Source organism: Podarcis erhardii (assembly GCF_964252035.2).
Source record: "Podarcis erhardii genome assembly, chromosome: Z".
NCBI lineage: Eukaryota > Metazoa > Chordata > Lepidosauria > Squamata > Lacertidae > Podarcis > Podarcis erhardii.
The window spans coordinates 36,158,168-36,180,749 of record NC_138504.1 but is presented as its reverse complement, the minus strand read 5'-3'; the positions used below and the strand labels follow the sequence as shown (position 1 = coordinate 36,180,749).

The 22,582-nt window shown below is 45.3% G+C and overlaps 1 protein-coding gene and 1 long non-coding RNA gene across 6 annotated transcripts in view; one reads left to right on the top strand and one right to left on the bottom strand.

The window, feature by feature from the left end:
• The window catches only part of LOC309333422 (putative helicase senataxin), a 55,282-nt gene extending 35,529 nt beyond the window's left edge, over positions 1-19,753 (top strand). For 4 of the 5 annotated variants that reach the window (XM_081846879.1, XM_081846878.1, XM_081846881.1 and 1 more), the window contains 12 exons: positions 2,659-2,803; positions 3,532-3,633; positions 5,177-5,292; positions 6,568-6,639; positions 7,588-7,740; positions 9,538-9,645; positions 10,842-11,029; positions 12,721-12,813; positions 13,578-13,748; positions 15,401-15,499; positions 16,876-16,963; positions 19,008-19,753. In XM_081846879.1, coding sequence (XP_081703005.1) covers positions 2,659-2,803; positions 3,532-3,633; positions 5,177-5,292; positions 6,568-6,639; positions 7,588-7,740; positions 9,538-9,645; positions 10,842-11,029; positions 12,721-12,813; positions 13,578-13,748; positions 15,401-15,499; positions 16,876-16,963; positions 19,008-19,598 — 1,926 coding nt within the window. In that variant the 3' untranslated portion in view covers positions 19,599-19,753. The remainder of the gene's footprint in view (positions 1-2,658; positions 2,804-3,531; positions 3,634-5,176; positions 5,293-6,567; positions 6,640-7,587; positions 7,741-9,537; positions 9,646-10,841; positions 11,030-12,720; positions 12,814-13,577; positions 13,749-15,400; positions 15,500-16,875; positions 16,964-19,007) is intronic. The other variant, XM_081846880.1, reaches the window with a different exon arrangement.
• Positions 15,506-21,685, bottom strand: LOC309333656. Its single transcript, XR_014152647.1, has 3 exons — positions 20,384-21,685; positions 19,605-19,688; positions 15,506-16,020 (listed from the first exon to the last, which is right to left on the bottom strand). It is a non-coding gene; the product is annotated as an uncharacterized lncRNA (long non-coding RNA).
• Positions 21,686-22,582: the final 897 nt, after the last annotated feature.

Sequence of the window (22,582 nt, the reverse complement as noted above, 5' to 3'; positions counted from 1 at the left end):
GTCATAGCTATAATGGTAGTGTATTTGCTCGGCATACAGAAAAGGTGCCATAATTGATCCCTGGCATTTCCACGTATAGCTAGGAAAGGGTACCTGCCTGCAACCTTGGAGACAACTGATGTCAGTCCATGCACCCTATTGAGGGAGATGGGCCAATATAAGGAAGCTTCCTATGTTCCCATATAAATCTTGTTAGATAAATAAATAGTGGTCCCTCTTATTATATACTGGTTTTAGCCTGGTGCTTTAAAAAAAAAGTAGGGTTGCTTTCTTCTCTTTTTTTTATTGGACCTGTTCTTGTCCCTTTACATAACGTCCATTCTGTGTGTGCAAGGAATTGAGCTTTCAGTGAGGCAGCACTTATTCTCTGGAACTCCCTGCCCATTGAAATTAGGCAAGCATATTCCTTGTACTGTTTCTGCTCAAAACCTTTTCATTTACACAAGCCTATCCAGACTGTGGTCTAAACAACAGAGCCTAGGGCTTGCCGATCAGAAGGTCAGCGGTTCAAATCCCTGCAACAGGGTGAGCTCCTGTAGCTCGGTCCCTGCTCCTGCCAACCTAGCAGTTCGAAAGCACATCAGAGTGCAAGTAGATAAATAGGTACCGCTTCGGTGGAAAGATAAACGGCGTTTCTGTGTGCTGCTCTGGTTCACCAGAAGCAGCTTAGTCTTGCTGGCCACATGTCCCAGAAGCTGTACGCCAGCTCCCTCAGCCAGTAAAGCGAGATGAGCACTGCAACCCCAGAGTCGTCCGCGACTGGACCTAACGGTCAGGGGTCCCTTTACCTTTACCTATCCAGACCTATAATTTTATTATGTACATCTGGTTTTGTATTATTTTAAAAGTTTGTTTTTATCTCTTATTTTCATCATTTTATATGTCTGATTACAGTATTTGCTATTTTTCTGTTTTTTCTTTAAATTTATTAAACCACTTATATTTTTTTTAATTAAGCAGCATATAAATCTTGTTTAATTAAAAAAAAATCAGAAAAGATGAAGGTCTTAAAAATTTCTATGTATTGGGTTGCTCTTAAAGACACAGATGTAAGAGGAGGGACTGGTAAAGAAAAAAAATGTATATAGATAACTCTGAATGGTTAAAGACTCATATTCTTCATATGATTTTTCTTTAAAAATAAAATCCAGAGTACACAATTTGTTGAATCCACTGCTAGTTGATAGCAGGCAGTACGTAAAAGAGGACTGGATAAATTTATGGAGAATAAGACTATCAATGGCTTCTAGCCACAATCAGAGGCATCAATGCTTCTGAATATCAGTTGCTGGAAACCTCAGGAGGGAAGCAGAGTCGTAGGAAGGGAGGTGCGGGGGATGCGGTTCGCCCTGAGTGTCATTCTGGATGGGGTGACAAAATGGCTCTGCCTGAAACAGGAGCGTGGGGCTTGTATCCACTGGGTGGACTCTGTGGGCAGCTCACTATGGCGCCCCTGTGGGCGGATCGCCCCGCCCCCACCACTCCGAATGCCGGAGCAGCTGGCTACGCCCCCAGAGGGATGAGTGCACTTGTGCTCAGATCCTGTTTGCTAGTTTTCCACAAGCATCTGGCTGGCCTCTGTGAGAACAGGATGCTGGACTTGATGGATCATTGGCCTGATCCAGCAGGCTGCTCTTAGTTGTACTTGGAATAGACTCTTTGCAGTTACTGTGCACGGTTAACACAGGCCTCATAAATTTAAGGGTCTACTCTATGAGTAAAATTATGTTGGATACAACCATTGCGCTTTAAAAAGGGACCTTGATCTGAAAGGGTGCAAGACTGCCCTACATTATTGCATTTACCTTTTTCTCCATCCCCTTTGTGCCCTGAGAGAACTGCAAGGGAGTCACTTATTTGGCTAAATATTAGAGGGCACTTCATAGAGGTAGGAGCTTTTCAAATGAGACTATCTCGGGGGTGGGGGTGGCCTTTCTGTTGCAGGAGGTCCTTTACCCACAGCATTTTTTTCAAGGATGTTGAGGTTGCAGGGTAGACCCTTTGTCCAGCAGGGAGTTGGATTAGATGCTGTTTGAAAGACCCTTCAAGGATTGTTATGCATTCCTCTTTTTTATCATTTTTATTATATATTTTATTATAATTATATAATTTTGGTCCGTCCCGTCCCCCATGTGCTAGAATTGATGGTTTGATGATTTACTTTATTTCTGCATTCCAGAATCTTATTAATTTCAGTTACACTCCAGTCAAAATAACAATCTTTTAAACAACAACTGCACTTTTAACTACTTCCATTCATATTGACACATTAAATTATTTGTAAATCTACAGGTGAAGCATTCAAACTGTATCCTTGTTCTTCCTGTGTGGATTGTTATGCATTCCTAGACTGGAGATGACTACTTACAGTGGTACCCCAGGTTACATATGCTTCAGGTTACATACGCTTCAAGTTACAGACTCCGCTAACCCAGAAATAGTACCTTGGGCTATCGTGCTCCGGTGGCATGGCGGCAGCAGGAGGCCCCATTAGCTAAAGTGGTACCTCAAGTTAACAACAGTTTCAGGTTAAGTACGGACCTCCGGAACGAATTAAGTACTTAACCCGAGGTACCACTGTATATGATTCAGTTGTTTCAATTGTGTTACTCTGGGTGTAACTTACAACTTCTCTTCTCCCCCTTTTTTAATCTCCAGAGACCAGGAAAAGAAAATTCTGTGCAAAGCAAAATCAAGAACCGTGTGCTGCTGTGTGCCCCATCCAACGCTGCTATCGATGACCTGATGAAAAAAATAATTCTTATGTTCAAGGGGAAATGCCAGGACAGTAGCAGTCCTTTGGGTACATTGAGTTCTTGCCCAGTTCTCATCTGTGGAAGTCATGGTTTGGTGGGAGCAATTGGCTTGGTTATAGCTAAATGCTAAGACTTATTCAGGGTTTAAGTCACTTAGGACTGTGCTCCCACCCTTTCAGTGTAGTTAGCAATAATTACGCTTACTGTAGCATATGTTCTTGCAGAAAAGTCATTCCAAATGGGGCCTGGTGCCATCTCTGTTTATCTTTTAGACTCCAAGCATGGTCTTTCCTGTACATCCTTACGCTTTTTTAAAAGGATATTTAGGGTCCTTTGAGATATTTTTAATGCTGCACTTGTCTACTGAAAGGTTTGCTTCATTTCTTTTTGCTAGTTTTAGTGGTTTTAAAAAAATGTTATTTGTATTTTATTTTATTTTTTTGTAAACCATCCTATGGGTGTTTTCAGCAAAAGAACGTTAAGTACCTAAGAAGAGCCTGCAGGATCAGGCCAGTGGTCCACGTAGCCCTCTTCCAGTTCTCATAGTGACCACCCAAAAACCTAAATGCTGCAACCTTTCCTTGTAGGAGAGTCGCTCTATCCCCTTGATCATTTAGTTGCCCTTTCCTGAACATTTTCCAGCTCTTAGCTCTTAATGTGCAAGATGCAGATTTCAGGATTTGCTAAGCAGATCAAAATTGTTTGTCAAATGCTTTTCTTTTTCAAAAAACTAACTGTAATGTAGCAAGGCACTGAGTATCTGTTTTACATCCAGGAAACTGTGGTGACATCAACTTGGTGAGACTGGGACAAGAGAGCTCCATCAGCAGGGACGTCTGGAAGTTTAGTCTAGATGCCCAGGTCGACCATGAAATAAGTGAGTATCTTATAAAGGGTTTTTTTCACGGTTCCCCCCCCCCAAAAAAAAATTTTTATTAGAAGCATTTCATTTGTAAAAGAGCGTGAGGAAAGAGAAAGAAAACGAGTGAGAATAAAAAATAGAAAATTATTTTACATTACCATACATAAATATCCAGATGTGTATATTCTTATTATTCTAATACACATATAATTGTCAGTAGTAGTTTATTCTGTGTAAACTCATTCCAAATATTATTGTATATATCCAAAAAAAGTCTGCGTCCATAAGCTGTCCAATCATATGTTAAGCCATTGATTAAGGGGAATCGTGTCTCTGTTCTTCCAGTTCATCAGTATCAGTCTCTTGGCCACCATTAGGGCATGTAGATTCCATTTTTGCTGTCCTTTTGTCAATTTCCATACAATGGGTATATAGCTCAAGAGCACATTCACCTCTGAAAATCTTAATTTTTTCCGTAGGGTCTTTGTTTATATAGTTCAGCACTGCCTCCCCAAAACTTAGTAAGTTGGGACACAGTAAAAACATATGTTTCAAGGAAGCACTGTCTATATTACAGCTCCAACAAAGAGCTACATTAGATAGTCCTTTCTTATACAAACATAAGGGAGTCCAGTAGAAAATAATACTTAGAATCTACTGGACTTCCTTATGTTTGTATAAGATCCATTGATGCATCTGATACTAAAGCTATGATATTTTCCTTCTGTCTAGGAAATAGTGAGCATTCCAAATCTTTATTCCAATAATTTCTTAGAGTTTAAGAAATTAAACTTTATCAAACTTATTTGTTGATAGTAAATAACTATAAAAAGTAATCCTGCCTTTTTAGTTTCAAATGAATTATTGCTCCAAAATCTCTGGTGTGTCATATGTTGTGAAGGCTGCTGGACCAAAGATGTTGTTGCTGCAAGTATTGCCATTGGGCCACCTCTGACAGATGGTATTTTTCTCTTAGAGCATCATACATGTAAAATTTGTCTTCCTCATCTATCAGTTGGTTTTTCTCCATGGTCAATTGTCTCTTGATTAGTTGTTTTAATAGTGAGGTCCAAAAGTTGGCCTCTGTTCTATCTGAAATAGTCTTCCCAGATCATAAGCCCAGAGCAGGGATTAGCTGAGGGGATGAAATCCTGTAACATCATCCTTATCCCTCCCATCCTATCCAGGTCTGTAGCTGGAGATTGTTTAATTAAATAAATTTATACGTGCAGGTTCTGCTTAGCAAACACAATGTGTTTCTTGTAAATGGTTTGTTAGGAACTACTTGTTTTCGAAAGCACATCAAAGTGCAAGTAGATAAATAGGTACTGCTCCGGCAGGAAGGTAAACGGCATTTCCATGCACTGCTCTGGTTCGCCAGAAGCAGCTTAGTCATGCGGGCCACATGACCCGGAAGCTGTATGCTGGCTCCCTCGGCCAGTAAAGCAAGCATTGAATTTCAGTGTGTGAGAGAAAGCATCTTGGTAAGTGACCAACGTTCTGTTTCAAAAGTGGAATATAAATGACTAAACTAAAAGCACTTGGTTGAATTCCTTAGGCAAAGCAGCCCTTGGCAGACATCAAGATATCTGCAAACGAAAAGAAGACCTGGATCGACAGCTGGACATTATTTGTCGCCAGCGTGCTATAGCAAAAACCCAAAGCGCTGCCCAGGTACTTGTTTGTTAGCATGGGTAATTGGACTAGGATTAGCACGTCCAAATCAGGCTGTTGAGTAGGCTGGCATTCCGAAACTTGTTTAGACCTGCTTTGCAGTTAAACGTGTCAAGGCATGAGGGAGGGGCCAAAACATGGTGGTGTCGTGCTTCACTTGTTCAAGGACGCAGCCAGTGGCGTGGCGTGGGGGGTGCAGGGGGGCCGGCCGCACCGGGCGCAACATCTGGGGGTTAGGGTTAGGGGGCACAAATCCACGGGTTAGGGGGCGCAAATTACTTGCCTTGCCCCGGGTGCTGACAACCCACGCTACGCCGCTGGACGCAGCCTCCAGAAATGGGGGGCTCAGGTAGCAAGGGGGCTGTGCAGAACAAAATGTTTTTAGTAAGATTTGTTGAGTTAGAGTGTTGGTCCATCTAGCTCAGCATTGTCTGCTCTAACTGGCAGTCACTGTCCAGGGTTTCCGGCAAGGGTCTTTCCGGCAAGGGTCTCTCTACCTAGAGATGCCATTGGGGATTGAACTGGGTCCCTCTGTGTGCAAAGCAGATGCTCTACCTCTGCACAGCAGCCTGTCCCCTAAAATGAAATAAGGTTCCGTGGTTCTGAATTAAAGCTGACTTAATAGCTGCTCTTCACTGAATCAGACCATTGATCTCTCTAGCATTGTTTACATCAGGGTGGTTTGAGGTTTTTTGCTTCGCTAGAATGTGTCCTTGGAGTTTTGCTTTCCTGGATAGCAGATTGGGAGAGGGGTGTAGAATTGAGTCAGCTGTACAAAGGGAACACCCATTACTGACACGTGACCCCTGCAAACTTGCTCAGAAAGGGATGCAACCCTGAGGTTGAAAAAGGTTCATCACCCTGATCTACACTGACAGGCAGCAGCTTTCCAGGGTTTCAGACAATGGATATTCCTCCCTGGAAATGCTATTGAGGACTGAACTGGAGAGCTTCTGCATGCTTAGCAGATACTGCTGCTGAGCTCAGGAAGCTGCCTTATCTTTCATCCATCCAGCTCATTTTCTCAATACTGACAGGCAACAGCTCTCTGGGGTTTCAGCCAGAGTTACCTGCCTAGCCCTACCTGGAGATGCCATTGGAGATTGAATCTGGGACCCTCTGCATCCAAAGCAGATGCTCTGCTGCTGAACTATGCTCTTCCCCATGCTTGGTTGTTTATGCTTTTCAAAAATATATGTTTCTATGGCCATTGGCTAATGCGAATAAAGTTTATCTTGCTAAAAATAAGAGTGCAACTTTCCCCCTTTCTTTCAGCTGCAGTTATTAGACAAGGAGATTTGCAGACTTGGAGAGGAAAGAAAGAGGCTCACTGTTCAACTGAAGAAGGTAACCATTTGGTCTTTAAGGTGCTCTTAAAAACAGCCTCACTCAGTGAACTGCTTTGTTTCGTCATGCAAAAAAGTCTTTGTATCTCAAGTTAGCTCCAGCTAGGATATATCTCTCATTACCGCAGATCACTGATGGTGCTGCTGCTCTGTTGCACATCAGTCATGTGCCATAAACTCAGTCCACTCACAGACTTATGAGCATTTGTGGGGGCTCAGAGATCATCGAGTCCAGTGTCTTGCTTTCTGTTCAGCTATTAAGGTGCCAGTCTGAGCCTTGAAAAGCACATCAAACAAAAAGAAGTTAGAAGTGTAGCGCTCCCTCCCACTTCCTCTTTCAGCTCTACAAGTTGTATGCAACTAAATTTTAATGGGCTCAATATGTTATCAATTGTGTTGGATACAACCTTTTGCACTTTCCAAGGCAGGGGTTAGCTCTCCTCACCACCTTGTGGCACAGAAGGTGGGGCTCAGGGGCTTAGTGGACATCGGGAGAAGTGGCACTGTTATACTCCTGAGTGCCACACTGGTGAACACATATGCCTTCATTTAACTCTAAGCAGGTATTGGCTGTGTTCATCATGAGTCATAGGAGCACAGGGAAGCTGTGTTATACTGAGACCATTGGTCTGTCTAGGTCAATACTGTCTGCACTGACTGGCAGTGGCTGTTCAGGATTTCAGGCAGGGGACATCCAAAGCCCTAACTGAAGATACTGGCTAATGAAGCTGCCACCTTCTGCATTCAAAATGGGTACCCCTCCACAGAGCTATGGCCCTTCATTTTAGCATCTAAGCCACTTCTTCCTCTAAAAGGAGCTGAATTCATCTTTAACCACACACCGAGCATGGACTTATTGTAAAAACAAATCAGGCAGCTGAAAGAAAACTGGGCTCTGTCTGAAAACTAGGTCTTCTTCAAAATGAAATTCCTGGCTCTTATTTTCCAGGATTGTGGACGATCGCAAGGCGATTTGAAAGCGAACATCATCCTGAAGTCGCACATCATCTGCTGCACACTGAGCACCAGTGGGAATAGCATGCTGGCATCAGCATTCCGGCGGCAGGGCTGTGACCCTCTGAGCTGTGTCATTGTGGATGAGGTTAGTGGGCACTATGGCAGCAAGGGGGTATTCAGAGGGGAGGATGTCATTGGTACCTTTTAGGCATCGCAGAAACAACACTGTTCACTTTGGCTGGCTTTGTATTTATTTGATTGTTTATTTCCACCATTGACACCACCTTCTGACACTAAAAGCCCTCAAGGCAGCTTTTTTTGTTCAATGTGATTGATTGATTGATTCTGAAGATATAGCCTGTTTTTTCTTCTTCCTATTTTGAGATGTGTATGATTGGCTTGCCTGGGGTTTTTTGTTGGAGGTACTGGTGAGTCAGAGCCTTGCCAGTTTTTCTTCCATGAAATGGGTATTTTGTGGAGCCCATAACAGTTTCTTAGATTTCCAGATAGGCCCCTGAGCTCCAAAAGGTTGGGTATCCCTGTTAGCAAACGAAGGATGCTGCCTTATATTGAATGAGACCATTGACCCATCTTGCCTATCCTGACTGGCTGCAGCTCTCCAGGGTTTCAGGCAAGAGTCTCTCCCAGCCCTACCTGGAGATGCCACTGAGGATTGAACCTGGGACCTTCTGTAAATCATGTGCCTTCTGGAGGGCATCTTGTTGTCTACCCACAAGAGGCCTTAAAACAGGCCTCTCTTACCACCTTATCTCTACAGCGTAACAACAACAGTAAATATACTTTGCCTATAAGGACTGCCACTTGTTTCTTCTTTCTCTGACCCTGGGCCTGATCACCACATTTCACAGCCTTCCTTCTGGCAGTAAGGAGTTTTTCCTTTTGCAGCTCAGACCAGTGGTTCCTCCATCCCAGAGAGCAGCACCCCCCCCCCTTTGAACCTTCTGCCAGTGAAGTCTTTCCCAAAGATGCCTAGAGAAGGGGACCTGCAAGTTGCAAAGCTTGTTCTTGGTCCCAGAACCCCGATTAATATCTTCGTAAGGAGAAAGAATTATATTAATAGACGTAAGCTGTCAATCAAGCTGCCTGCCTGTCTTACAGCTTGGTTGAAGGCAGTCAATCTTGGGCCATGAGCAGGCTCTCCTCTGTCACTCCATTTAGCAAAATCTGACACTGTCCTCAGCTCCTGGCAAGAACAACATGCAGAGTGTTAATTTTCTGTGTGTGCTGAGATTTGAAAATGAGTTTTCCTCTTGGCTTGAGTGCTTTGCACATTTTGGAGGGTGGGCATTTTGACTTTGATGCCAAGATAACCCCCCCCCTCCAAACTGGCTATCCACCAATCTCAAGTTGAAGAAGCCATCACCACCATTTATTTTTTTAAAAAAAACCCTCAACACTTTAAAATTCAGTTGTTGTAATCCAAGAACAAAATAGTCTTGTTTGTATGTTAGCATTTAGCTGTGCAGTTGAGCATTATGTGAAAGGGCTCCCATTTGGGGCTGGCAGGAGTTGCAGTTCCGAAACCTTTGATGGGCACTTGCTGGGTTGGGAGGGAAAGCTGAACTAGATCAAAATAACCATACAGGGAAAGCAGAAATACATTTAAATGGGAGGCAGACAAATAAATGTTGGAAGGCTAGGAATTTGGGATGATTATTATTTTTAATGCAAGATCCTCAGGAACCTCCCTTCTGTCTGAAGACCCTGGCTTTCCCTCTCCTCCTGAAAACTGGCTCCTGGGGGTCGCAGGTGGATGAGCTGCAGATGTGGGGCTGGGGGGGGAAGGGGGAGCAGGATTTGATACAAGATGGCTCCTGCAGCAAGATCTTAGGATCCATACCTATGGCTTTTCTGTCATTGCCTGGAATATACCTCTCTTCCTGTCACCCCGTGCACACTGGTGTGTTTTTCTTCTTAAAAGGCTGCACAGTCTTGTGAGATGGAAAGTCTCATCCCACTCACTCATGGCTGCAAAAAACTGGTCCTGGTTGGAGACCCAAAGCAGCTTCCTCCCACAGTTAAATCTATGGTGAGTATGGCACAAATTGAGGTGTTTTCCCTATCCCAGGAAAGATGAAGTTGTGCAGCCGAGAGCTGGCATTCTGTTTATCTCATGACCCTGTTATTGGCATGAATAAAGTAGACCACCTATCAGCTCCTTAATGGCATATGAGCTGTTTCCAGTGATGACGACTGAATTACTTTGCCTGATCAAATGAATCACACAGTTTTGCAGGCTTTTCTGAAATCAGCCCATGTGGCTCCCATTTTGGTAGATAACAGAGCTTTTGTTGAAAGATTTATCTACCCAAGCACACTGGGATACATTCCAGTGGCAGGTGAGGCAGAGGCAAAACTGGGTAGGGCCAGTGTTTTAAAATGCATTTTAAAAATGTATATTAAGAAATATTCCCATATCAGTAGCCTTTGAGAGACTTTTGCTGCTCAAGCACCACTAATTCTCTTAGTTCTGATGCACTGGGGAGAACGTCAGAAGAGGGGAGATGTTCCTGCACTCTTTTTCTCCTGCCGTCTTCCCCACATTCCAGTATATAAAAAGTAGGGTTATTTCATGGGACTGTTAATTTCCCAAGCCTTTTATGTAGCTCAAGAGGGCTCATTCATTCGTAATCTCTACTTCAAACATCTATTCCCTGCCGTGAACCCACCCCTGCCTCATTCCCTCCCCTCCCAGTTTGTGAAATGGGCATAGTATTACTGATTTCCCTTTATAGGATGGTGGTAAGGGTTATCACAAGGTAATGTACATGGGACATTTTGAGCCTTCTAAATCACTGTAAATGTTAAACTGTAAACTAATACTGATCTCCAAGCCCTCATGTTTATGTAGCCAAAATGTGGCAGCTATGCACAAAAAAATGCAGCTTGCAGCAGCCATGCAGAAAATGCAACAGCCATGCACAAGATGGAGCTATCAGCAGACTTGGTTTGGCCTCTCAGTTTGCAGAAGTACAAAAATATGGTTGGGGGGACCTAATGTTGTTTCTTCCAAAAACATCCCAGTGAGAACTGAGTGTGCCCATGAAATATTGGCTTACTCTTGGAGAGGGAAAAGACAAAAAACCCAGAGGGTGTGGAGTTAGCTGTATACCCTGAGAAATTTCACATGGCAACCTCTTGTTCTTTAGTTGCTGTCTGCACCTGACCCACCCACTGAAAGTCTCATTCCTCCTCCTTTCTCTTGCTTCTTTCCCACATTGGCAGAAAGCTGAGGAATACGGCTACGGGCAGTCTCTGATGGAGCGGCTGTGCAGACAGCTGGATGCGCAGCTCCAGAATAAAGTCATTGACAGGCTTCCAGTCCTGCGCTTGACCACTCAGTACAGGATGCACCCCGAGATCTGCCTCTTCCCTTCTAACTACATCTACAACCGTGCCTTGAAAACTGACATGTGCGTAGTCATCTTTTTGTAATTGATTATCTCACCTCAAGTCAACAGACATTGAAGGAGAAGAAGTAGACGAATGAATGTGGATGAATGAACCTGAATGTGGACAAAGGTTCTACTTTGTCCTGGATTTTTCAGTCCAGTGGTGGGTCGGCTATGCTCTCCAGATGTTGCTGGAGTCCAGCAGCCCCAGCCAGGAGGTCCAGTGGTCAGGGATTGGGGGGACTTGTAGTCTGGCAACACCTGGACATCATATCCGGGGTGTGTGTGTGTGTGTGTGTGTTTTAGAGGGGGGTGGGAATGCAATTGCTCAGGCACTATAGGTGAGTACTCAGGTGAGTGAAAATTCTGCACATGATCATAGGCATCCATCTTGACTCCTTCTGGCAACCTGATTTGATACTTAAAAAATAATAATCTTTCTAACCATTTCTGAAATGTTACTCTTGAATTATGTGCTCTTTGATACTTGACTGGATTTGTATAGTGGCAAGTAGCTATATTTATGCCAAGCTGCTGCTGCTGCTGAGCTTTTTTAAAATAAATAAATAAAATAAAATAAAATTCTGTGCCCTTACACTTCAAATTCTGTGTCAGGAAATGCTGGTTTAAGTGACATGCATGAATTGTGCATATGACTCACTCATTGTTTTTGTAATTTATCTTACTTTGCACAATTTCTTAGCTGGGCTTTCTGTTGCTCCTGGGAAAGTCAAAAGCACTCCAGAAACCTTGTTCTGACTTCATTCTTGCTCCTGGGGGCTTTGGCAGGCATTGCCTTTGTGCTTTCAGGCATTAAGGCTCGAAACAACTTATTTTTACTGAATGGAAGTTAAAATTATCAGAAAGTTGGATTTCACACCCAGTATCATGTTCTGCAGAATCTCAGCATGCCAACAGCACTGAAAACAGCTTTCACGCCCTGTTGTCTCTGCAGAACTGGGTGATTCGTTGGAATCTGTGACACCACATTTAGGATTAAGTGTACCCCAAAGACAATCATATGAGGCACAGTTGCTTAAACTTTTGTTTTCAAGCAATCCAGACTATGTGGCAAAGGGGGTGATGCTTTTCAAAGGGCAGGGAGACAGGATACTGTAGAAACAGAGAATGAGAGTCTTGGGGAAGAACCAGGATGCTAAGTTCTCAAACCCAAACTGCTGAAAGAACTTCTCAGAGTCCCATAGACTTTCTGAACCTTCACCAGGGAAAATCTGTATAAGCCTCTGTATTTTTTCACCCTTCCATGGCTAATCTCTGCCTGTGCTTGTCATACTTTTGGAATGTTTCCCTGCCTCCCTGACATGCAGGGCCGTAGCTAGGGGGTGTTAAGGTGGGCCCCCGCCAGGGGCGTAGGCGATGGGGGAGGGACACAAAATCGGCTTAAAAATATGCCCATAAATATAAATATAAATTATTGCCTCATAAGAAATGGTTTTAAATAGAAGGTGAATTGAATGGAGGGGGGGGGCGGTTGGAGGAGAGGCAGAAAGAAGAGCTAATTTGTCTGTGACTAGTTCTGCCAGGGGCACAAGATCACCTAGCTACGGCTCTGCTGACATGCTAGTTTTCTCCAGGTGGGGAATATCGTGTGAATGGAAAGTGTCTCCTCCAGGAGTAAAGAATTTAGCCAATTGACTTTCAACACTGTTTTTAAAAGCTATTACATGGTGACTATTTTCATGGCGTTACAGGAGGACAGAAGAGAACCGATTCTCTAAGGATTGGCCCTTCCTACCGTACCTCCTCTTTGATGTTTTCGATGCCCATGAGATACGGGAGAGCGAGTAAGATACTCATTTATTTGCTTGTTAAATGTGTAGTCTGCTTTTTTCATGGTAGCTAGCAGCAGTGAAATAAAAAAGCAAAATACTAAACAAACAAATTCAAGCAAAAACCAATACAAATTAAACATTATTGATTTGTTTTAATTTATTATATTTGTTAGCTGCTTTTTACACAAACAAGTCTCAAACCAACTTAACAGATTAAAAAACAAAGAAGACTAAAAACCTTTTTTAAAAAATGCCTAATTTTATAAACTTCTACTGCATTGCCATTTCTCTAAAGTAAGAAGCCCCAAAGGCTGCAACCTTTCCTCATAGGGAGAGTTGTTGCATCCCCTTCATCGTTTAGGTTGCCCTTTGCTGAGCCTGGCTCAAGGGCCCCTTAGTTCAGCATCCTGTCCTCAAAGGGGCCAAACAGATGCCCCACTGGAAAGCCTGCAGCAGTCTTAATCTGATCTTTCCCACTGCCTGCTACAGCAAGAGCAGGTGGCAGTTTGGGCAGCCATGTCCTCCTTCACTGCTGACAAAGAGTTTTGAGAGCTACCTTTTTTTCAGAGTTGGGGAGAACCAATAAGTTTGAAGTCAACTTTTAGGTCACCTAGCCAGAACCATGTGGGGGCAGGGTATGTCCCCCAAACCCCCCTTCAAGAGAAACGAACAGCCTGTGCTGACTTTTAACCTGAGGCACTCATCCATCTACAAGGCCCTTCCGCTCATCCTTTTCTTCTCCCCCCCCCCCTTCTTTTTACTACTTTCTTGTTCAGTTCCTTCGTCAATCTCCAGGAAGTGAAACTGGTCGTAGAATTAATTGCGTTAATTACAAAAACGAAAAAAAGCATCAACTATCGTAACATTGGGATCATCACCCCATACAGTGCTCAGAAAAGAAGGATCCTGCTCGAGTTGGAGAAAGAATTTGGAAGAGAAGAAAAGGGGTAAAAGCTTTGCAAGCCTTGAGTGGTCAGGGAATTATGGGAATCTGAGTCCCTCAAGCAGGAGATGGAAGAATTCCTCTATGGAGAAAAGGCATTCCCTCAGGGGAAAGGGAGGATGCTTCTCAGATCAGAGCTGGGAAACCCGCTGTGTCCCTCTCAATGCTGCTGGACTCCCAACAGCTCCAGTCAGGATGGCCTGTTGGGGGGGGGATACTGTCCAGCACCACCTGGAGGGCCAGGGTTTCCCCATCCCTGTGGTGTACAAAAGTGCAGTAGTCTGTCCATAATCTCCCTGCTGGATGAAGCCAAGGGTCCAGTTTATTTCTTCATTGTGTTTATATCCCACCTTTTCCTCCAAGGAGCTCAAGGTGCCGTACATGGCTGTCCCTCTCCTCATTTAATTCCCACAACCGCCCTGTGAGGTAGGCTGGGCTGAGTGGCAGTGACTGGCCCACGGCCGCCCACTTTCGTGGCTGAGCAGGGATTTGAAGCCTGGTCTCCCAGCCAGTGGCGTAGCGTGGGTTGTCAGCACCCGGGGCAAGGCAAGTAATTTGCGCCCCCTAACCCGTGGATTTGCGCCCCCTAACCCGTGGATTTGCCCTAACCCCAGATGTTGCGCCCGGTGCGGCCGGCCCCCCCTGCACCCCCCACGCTACGCCACTGCTCCCAGCTCCTAGTCCAACACTCCAGCCACTACACCTCACTGCCTCCAGATGCTTCCAGGAAACCCACAAGCTGGGCACCTTGTCTTCAGAGGTGGACTGCCTCTGCATGTGGAGATTGCGCACTCCTTGCAGCCGCAGACAAGCCTCTCCTCCACTCACCATCTCCCCTGCTCTCTGGAACACCTGACCAGTGACCTTCACTCCTTCATCTCTACCACCCTCAGGGGCCGGAAGGCCTCCTGTTCCTTTGAACAACTCCCCTGATACCTCCTTGCTGACCCTTTGTGTCTGGAACTCCCTCTCCAAGAACACTTGCAGTGTGCCATGACCCTCCCTATCTTCCTTCAAAAGTGATGTCGCTGGTGAGGCCTTTCATTTGAGGCCTTCCCTGCTGCTGAAGAACACTTGGGCAGCCACCCCTTGCTGGACTTGCCTGCACTTATTTCATAAAATAAAAACTTCCCTCCCTCTGTTTCCCTGTTGTTAAAATGTACATTGTAGGCTCCCTGGGGCAGGGATCTCTCTACTTAGATGATAGTAAAGCTAGGGCTGCCATACGTCTGGATTTTACCAGACGTTACCAGGATTTCAAAGATGGAATTGACATCTGGGGGGATTTCTGGAAGGTGGCCTTTTGTCCCGGATCTTTTTGAAATACAGCAACCCTAGAAAGCGTATGTAAACAAAAATATTTCCCCCCCCCCAAAAAACCCCTCCTTTCTTTATGCAGCAGCTGTGTGTGAAATATAGGATATGTTCTCATTTTAGTAGTGGAACAAGTGATGTGCCACAGCCCATTCAGTGACTCTGGTAATCTTTCCTCCGCCCTCCCTCTTTTTCCACACACACAGACAATAAGTGCAGAGTTTTCTTCTAATGTCATAAGAGTGTGGCTTGTTTCCTTCTTAGTTTCACCTCTGCTTTCGGGAGGCAGTACTAGTAAAAAGAAATGTGTTGAATGGCTCTGTACATTCCTTCCTTTTCCAGCGTTGCAGAAGTCGACACTGTGGATGGGTTCCAGGGCCGTGAGAAGGACTGCATCATTGTCAGCTGTGTCAGAGCGCAAAGCACGCAAGGGTCAATAGGGTAAGGCTTTGCTGTTGTTTTGTGATGTGTCAACTGGGGTGCCTCTGCTGGCAATTCTAGGGCTCGGGTACAATCCTTGGGGTGGTCAAGTGTGTGGGCCAATGTCCACAAGTCACAGTTGTCTGTTAGAGCCCCTTTTGGTCTCTAGCCGCATTCTTGCAACCACCTGCGATGCCCATAAGGGAATTCAGGAGAGGAGAGGTTTGTGGTCCCACAATAGTCTTTGCAGGGGGTGAGGGCAGGCCTAGGCCATGTGAGCTTCGTCACTGCAGCTCTCTTACTGCAATGAACTTCCCATTCCTGACGCTGGCAAAATGGCTTCTCTGAGGGAGCTTCCGCTGTGTCTCACTGGGGGAGAGGAGAAATGGAGCCCCAAACCTCTCTCCTCCCTGGCAGGCAAGGGGTTTGGTGCTCTCAGATGTGACCCGGCAGAATTGTTGGCCCCATGGAGAGATGATGGGGTGAAATCAGGCAAACAGGGCTGCACTTCTTTTGGTTTTCTTTACAGGTTTGGGTTTTTCCTGTTTTTTTTGAGAAGGAGAAAAAGGTCACAGCTGCGCTAATGGTGCCTTTCTGTTTTGCAAGTCACCTTTGGAATGAATAAAATATTCAGGCACAGTTTTGAAATATTAACGAGAGAGTTTTCACATGAATCACAACAAATAATATTAATCCGCCAATGGTTTGTGCTGCAGGGATGTGTGTGTGTGTGGCTAAGGTCTAAAGCTGGTTCCCACTTCCTTTCCACCGGGGTGGGGGGTGGGGGTGGAAGGGCACTCTGTGCTTGGAAGCCACATGGTGGGGGGGGGGTGTAGCTGAAATTGCAAAAGCAGATCATGGACTGACGTCTAAGATTTATGCCCCAAGCTTCTCACTTTGCTCTCAAATGATGTCCAATAAAGGAGGCACCCAAGGAACAATTGAATTAAATGATAATTAAAGCTATCGATAAACAACCATTTTGAGTATTTTAAATTATAATCTTAAAAGGTATTTCATAAAGAACCTATGAATGAGGCAGAGGGAAGCTAAAATATTGCAAAGCAAGGGGGGAAAACCATGTATAAATGAACATCACTAATATTCACCACTAACGAAATTGATCAAAATCAGGACCTCCAATAAAAAATGTAAAGCAGAAACATGGCAGCAGGGGGTTGTCTCTACTCAGAGGAGGCCCACTGAAATTATACATAGACATGGAAACCTTGGTAGGAATGCCTGCAACCTTTTAGTAGTGCACTTACAAATGCATTTCTAATGCCCTTGAAACTTCAACAGGGATTTAGTGAACCCCACTGTGGTCAGCTAGGAAGACGGGGGGGCACTGCCCTTCCTGAGCCAGCTTCACCTGTGGCTTGTTTTGCCCTCTCCAGGTTCCTGAAGAGTCTGCAGCGTCTGAATGTCACCCTCACCCGAGCGAAGTACAGCCTCTTCATCCTGGGACACCTGAAGACGCTCATGGTACGTGGAAGAAGGCGTAAAGTCTCTCTCTGGATATATACGTCAGCCCTCCTTGTAGAGAAAAGCGGGACTTGGAGGGCCAGTGGTGGTGCCCTGGCAGTGTGGGGGGCTTGGCCCAAGGCCCCCCCTCCCATCGCTTCCCAAAGCCATAAATCAAGCCCACTTCATAGGGTTGTTTGGAGGAGCAGGGTGCCAACAGGCCCTGTACGCTGTGTACAGGTGGTCCCTCTGCCTGCCCTTGAAAAGGGGGCACAGATTTGCTGCTCTGGCTGTGGCAGGTGAGAACTGCAGTTCAAAACTTCGGGAGGGATCCAGGCTGGCCAGAGGTGTTGTAGACAATTCAATCTTTTGAATCTGTGGGGTTGGGGAAAATGTTGGGCCACATTTATTCATTCATTTATTGAATTTAGGTCCAGCCCTCAAGAGCCCAGGGCGGTAAACATATCAGACACTAAACAATGGTTTAAAGAGCCTTCTAAGAAGAGCTACAGCTCTAAACCTCTTTGGGAAAGGCATTCTCTCATCCCGTATCCAGTGTCCTTCAGCCACCAAAGGCACCTGTGTAAACAAACAGGTTTTCAAACTCCTCCTGAAAGGCAACAATGAGGGAGACAGGCGCAGCTCCCAGGGAGGGGGCCACCACAAAGAGGGAGCTACCACTGAGAAGGCCCTGTTGGGGGGTCAGTGCCATCTCAATGTTGCCCCTGCTTGTGGGCGCCCAGAGGAACCTGAAACTGGGTGGGTTTCATAGATGGTAAAACTCCCATATGTTACTTTAGCTCTTTTCACCAGTTGTTCTTAGACTGGCAGTATGGTATTCCAGAGCTAAGGAAGCTGTGGGCTGCTGGACTACAACTCCCATCACTCCTGACCATTGAACGCTGTGGTTTTTCATGCAAGGCCGAGCATGGCATTTCTGGGAGGTGTTTGTGAGATGCTGTAAGGGCCGGGGATCCTGCAGCCCTGCAGATGTGCGATGCCCAGCAGCCCCACCGGCCTGGCCATTGATGAGGGGTGGTGAGAGATGGAGTTCAGCAACTTCTGTGGGCCACTAAAGTTCCCCACTCCTTCCTCTGTGCTAGAATGCCAGCTGTGTGCAGGGGAGCGTTGGTTCCAAGCAAAGAAAGGGATGCCGTCCTCTGCCATGCTGGTCGCCTCTGTCCCATCAGACTCCTGTCCTGCCAGTTTTGTCCCAGGGAGGCGCCCAGTCGGGGGATAAAGCAGCTGGCATGGGGGACTCCCCTCTTTCCATCCTGGCACTTTTCTGCATGAGGTCACAATTACTCCCATATTGAGCACAGTCTTCATATGGTCCTTTTCCCCAGCCTTGTACCATAACGACTTTGCCACTAGAGGGCCTCCAATCCAGGTTTGTCCATTGGAAAGCCTGGCAATGATGGTTTGCTCCTGTAAAGCTCAGAGTTGTGAATGGATTCCTGTTAAACACTCGTTTCCCTGCTGCTGCTGCTGCTGCTTGTTTTGTAACTCTAGTGAGGAGGGAAGGATCCTTATAGCCCAAGTACGGGCATATTGGAGGGATCCTCTGTGGTGTGTTCACAAACCACTGTTTACTAGTGGGTGCGATCCAGAGGAAGTTTGACCTCATTTCTCCTGACACCCATTATTAGTAGTCTCTAGTGTTTTAGATTAATTCAGCCAGCCTTAGAGAAAGGGTGAAGAACACTTTCCGGGCCAAGGCCCCCATTTCCCCCAAGCTGAAAGCTGTTGAGAGGTGCACTCTAAAAGCAAGGGAAGCCCAAGACCGACACAGTCAGACTTCCACTTTCCTGCAGCGCAGCCAAGAAGCTAGAATGGTCTCCTAAGCAGCAGGCAGTGGGGTTGAGAAGAAGTTGGGAACACTAGGGGGCAGATTAATTCCACCACCGCCAGGTTCCCCTCCCTGCCTGAGAAGGAAAGAGAACTGGGATCAAGTTACAACAGTTTCTAGTTTGAGGCATCAGATTAATTTTCCCAAGCTTATAGACCACCACTACCCACAAATCATAAGAATTTGTTTTGTAAAAAAGAAAATTTCCTTTTGTAGGAAAATAAAGATTGGAACGCATTGATTCAGGATGCTCAGAAAAGAGGCTCCATCATCAAGACCACCTCCAAAACCATGTACAACAGTATTCCTTGCTATGCAGCTGGTGCTAAGATGATCCTGAAGCCCATGTCAGTCCAGCAGAGACTGGCGAGAGCCACAATTGGGCAGGTGACCACGGTGGCCACATCGGGTGAAGCTCCTGCACAACATCCCCAGCCATCATCTTCTGGTGCTCCTGCTCCTGCTCCTGCTCCTGCTCCTGCTCCAGGGAGCAGTAGAGAATCTCCTGCACAAGCCCAGCCGAGTCTGGTGGTACCCAGATTTGGGCAGGTGACCATGGCGGCCCTGATGAATGAAGTCCCTGTACAACATCCCCAGCCATCATCTTCTGGTGCTCCTGCTCCAAGGAATAATGGGGCACCGCTGATGACAGCATCTGGGCACCCCAGTTCCTCAAACCCACAGGCTACATCTCAGAATAGGCCAAGAGATCCGCGGCTGGCCAAGAGGGCAGAGGAAGGAGTCAGAAGGAGCCCCACTGAGAGCCATAGCCCCACAGATCCCAAGCGACAGAAGACAACAGAGTAGCCCCACCTGTATAAGCAAGAACTCTTATTATGGCTGCACCATGTACAGCCTTTTCCTGTATGATCAGCTTTCTGGTTGGTTCCCTGTTCCCTGTAAGATAATGTATTTTTTTTTTGTTTAATATATTTTTAATAAACTATTTTCTTTGATACCAATACAGTATATTGAGTCTCTTGTTTTCAAGTCATAAAACCATTCAAACAAATCAGTTGTATCCGGAGTGAGACATTACTGTTATTGGCAATTTGGGATTGAGGGAAAAGAGAAAGTGGGAAGAGAGAGGAGGAGGAAAGGGGGGAAACTTTTTTTTTGAGAATCATAAAACTGTGGAGTTTATGTCCTCCTACGTAGAATTGTAGAGCAGCCAGATCAGTACTAGAGACCCACTGGAAGAACATAAATGGACTGTCACATAATAAATGGCTAGATAAGAGAAAAAACTAAATCACCATACCGAACTCGTGAGATGCACTGCAAAAAAAAATAAATTCTTTTGTTATGTCATTCATTTATAGAATTCATTAATAGTCAGCAAAGTTTGTTCCCACCTACAATTCACACAATGTCTTGAAGAGGACTTATTCTTAATATTGTAGGAAATGACTGACTGGAAGTATAGGAAGTAACAAGTTATTTTAAATGTTATATAATTTACATCTAAGATAAAACTTTAAGCAATGAGGTGGCGTAGAGGCTTCACAGAGCAAGCCTCAGATTCAGCGTTTGCATTTATCTGCCACGTTCCAAGGCAAAATGTCGCTATGGGGCTTAAGAGGAGGCCCCACCTGAGCACAACATCCTCTCCAGATTTGGCAGAATCCCGGACAAGGCAAGCCTCTGAGGAATCTCTGAGGAAAACGACAGGGTGGGGAAGCGCTTGTGTCATCCGTGGAAGATTCCGCAGAAGCACTGTGAGGTATCTGGCTCATCACTACCATCAGATTCATTAATATCCAGCAATAACCTACATTTGTATTAATGATTCTGGAACATAGGTGTCTGCCTTATACTGAGTCAGGCCTTGGTCCATTTTGCTCAGTACTGTCTACCCTGGCAGGCAGCAGCTCACCAGGGTTTCAGGCAATGGGTCTCTCTCAGCCCTACCTGGAGATGCTGGGGCTTTTAGCATGCAAGGCAGATGCTATGCAGCTGATCCACAGAACTTGCTATGGTTCTGACAAAACAAACATGAGGAAAGTGCAGTGATGCCCTCGCTGCCTCATTTCAGTAATCAGCATATTTTCCTCAATCGCCTAGAGCAGGCACGTCCAACAGGTAGATCGTGATCAGTGGACGTCTGTGGTAGATCACTGGCTCCCCCCAAAGAAGCTCAACAACTCTGGCTCCCCTAAAAAAATCTCAACATTTTTGTCCTGCACCCCCCAAAAACAGGGCTTTCCTCCTTCCTAAAAAAAAAAGCTCAACTTGGACCTGAACCCCCAAAAAGGGGGATAGATCACTGCCAGTTTATAACACTGTGAGTAGATCACTGTCTTTTGGGAATTGGACACCCCTGGCCTAGAGCCTGAGATGGCCCTGGAATATAAAAACCCCACTTTGCTAGGCCAAGGAAGGGAGAATGCACCTAGATGCTCTCTCACCTACCTGGGTTTTAAAAATGGCAAGAGGCAGTAACCACTAACCTCTCTCATGTTTTCAGTCTCAAGAGGAGTAGAGAAATAGAAGAGATGAGGGTTTTTTTGTGTGTGTGCCTGGCTACACAGCCAGTAGCCAGAAGAAACTAATCCCATTAGCCCAAACAGCCTCAAATTTGCACTCATCATTCCCCCATCTGCCCACTTGGCAGTTTAATCTTTGTTGCAGCTGCAAGGGTTATTTGTTGAGAGTGGGGATGTTTGGCTGGACATGCATAATGGTGTTTTGTTTTTCAAAAATTCACATACAATCCACCATAAAATGAAGCACAACACAATAAAACATAATTTGAACATTGGTGGAGTAGCACCTTAGAGACCAACTAAGTTTGTCCTGGGTATAAGCTTTCGTGTAAATGCACAGTTCTTCAGATATCTGAAATGTCCATGCACATGAAAGCTTACACCTAGAACAAACTTAGCTGGTCTCTAAAGTGCGTGCTACTGGACAATTTTTTTCATTTTTTTCAACATGGCTACCTACCTGAATCTTGAACACTGGTGGGTGTGTATGTTTTGCAAGTACATACCTAAGGAATAAATAAGCCAGTGCCTTCATCTGCCCATTTAGCGCAAACCCCTATTGGACCATGATATATTGCTGCTTTTCCATTATGGGGTACCCAAGAGCCCATATAGAGTCCTCTTTTAGGTTCTCTATCTGTAGGAGAAAATAACAGAGGCAAACCAGAGAATATTGAGAAGCAAAGCAGCTAGTAAGCCTGATCTTTATTAAACTGTTGCAACAGGGTGCTCACCCACACGCAGGAGAGAGGAGGAGAACCCCGAGCCATGCGTGCAAGTCCTTATATAGACATTTTAAGTTGCCTGCCCTGGAGTCTAAGACCACCCCCAGAAACATCATACATACACCACAGAAGGTGTATCCCAAGACCACCCCCAAAACATCATACGTACATCAGAGAAGGGGCAGGTGAACTACCACAGAAATCTGAGTGTGTTGTGTATCTCCTGTCTGGCAAGTTACCTGATTGCATTATTTGGGTTTTTGGCTACTCTTTTGTTATTATAACTACTTAATTCCTGAATCTAGGTCACAGGTCACAGGCTCACACCCTGTTCATATCTTGAATGTGCCCTTAAGATGGGATTGGTGAGGACAGGATTTGTGAGGAAAGAGAAAATGGGGAGGTTTCCCACTTTGACCTTGCAGAGAAATATTTGAGGCCAATTTGTTCAGGACCTAATCTGCGGGTTTTCAGACATGTGGTTTATATATACAGTTCTGAACATTTTTAAATATCTATATGACCTTAAAATTCTTATAACAGCTTCATCCCACTATGGGGCGGGTAGGCATTGTGATTG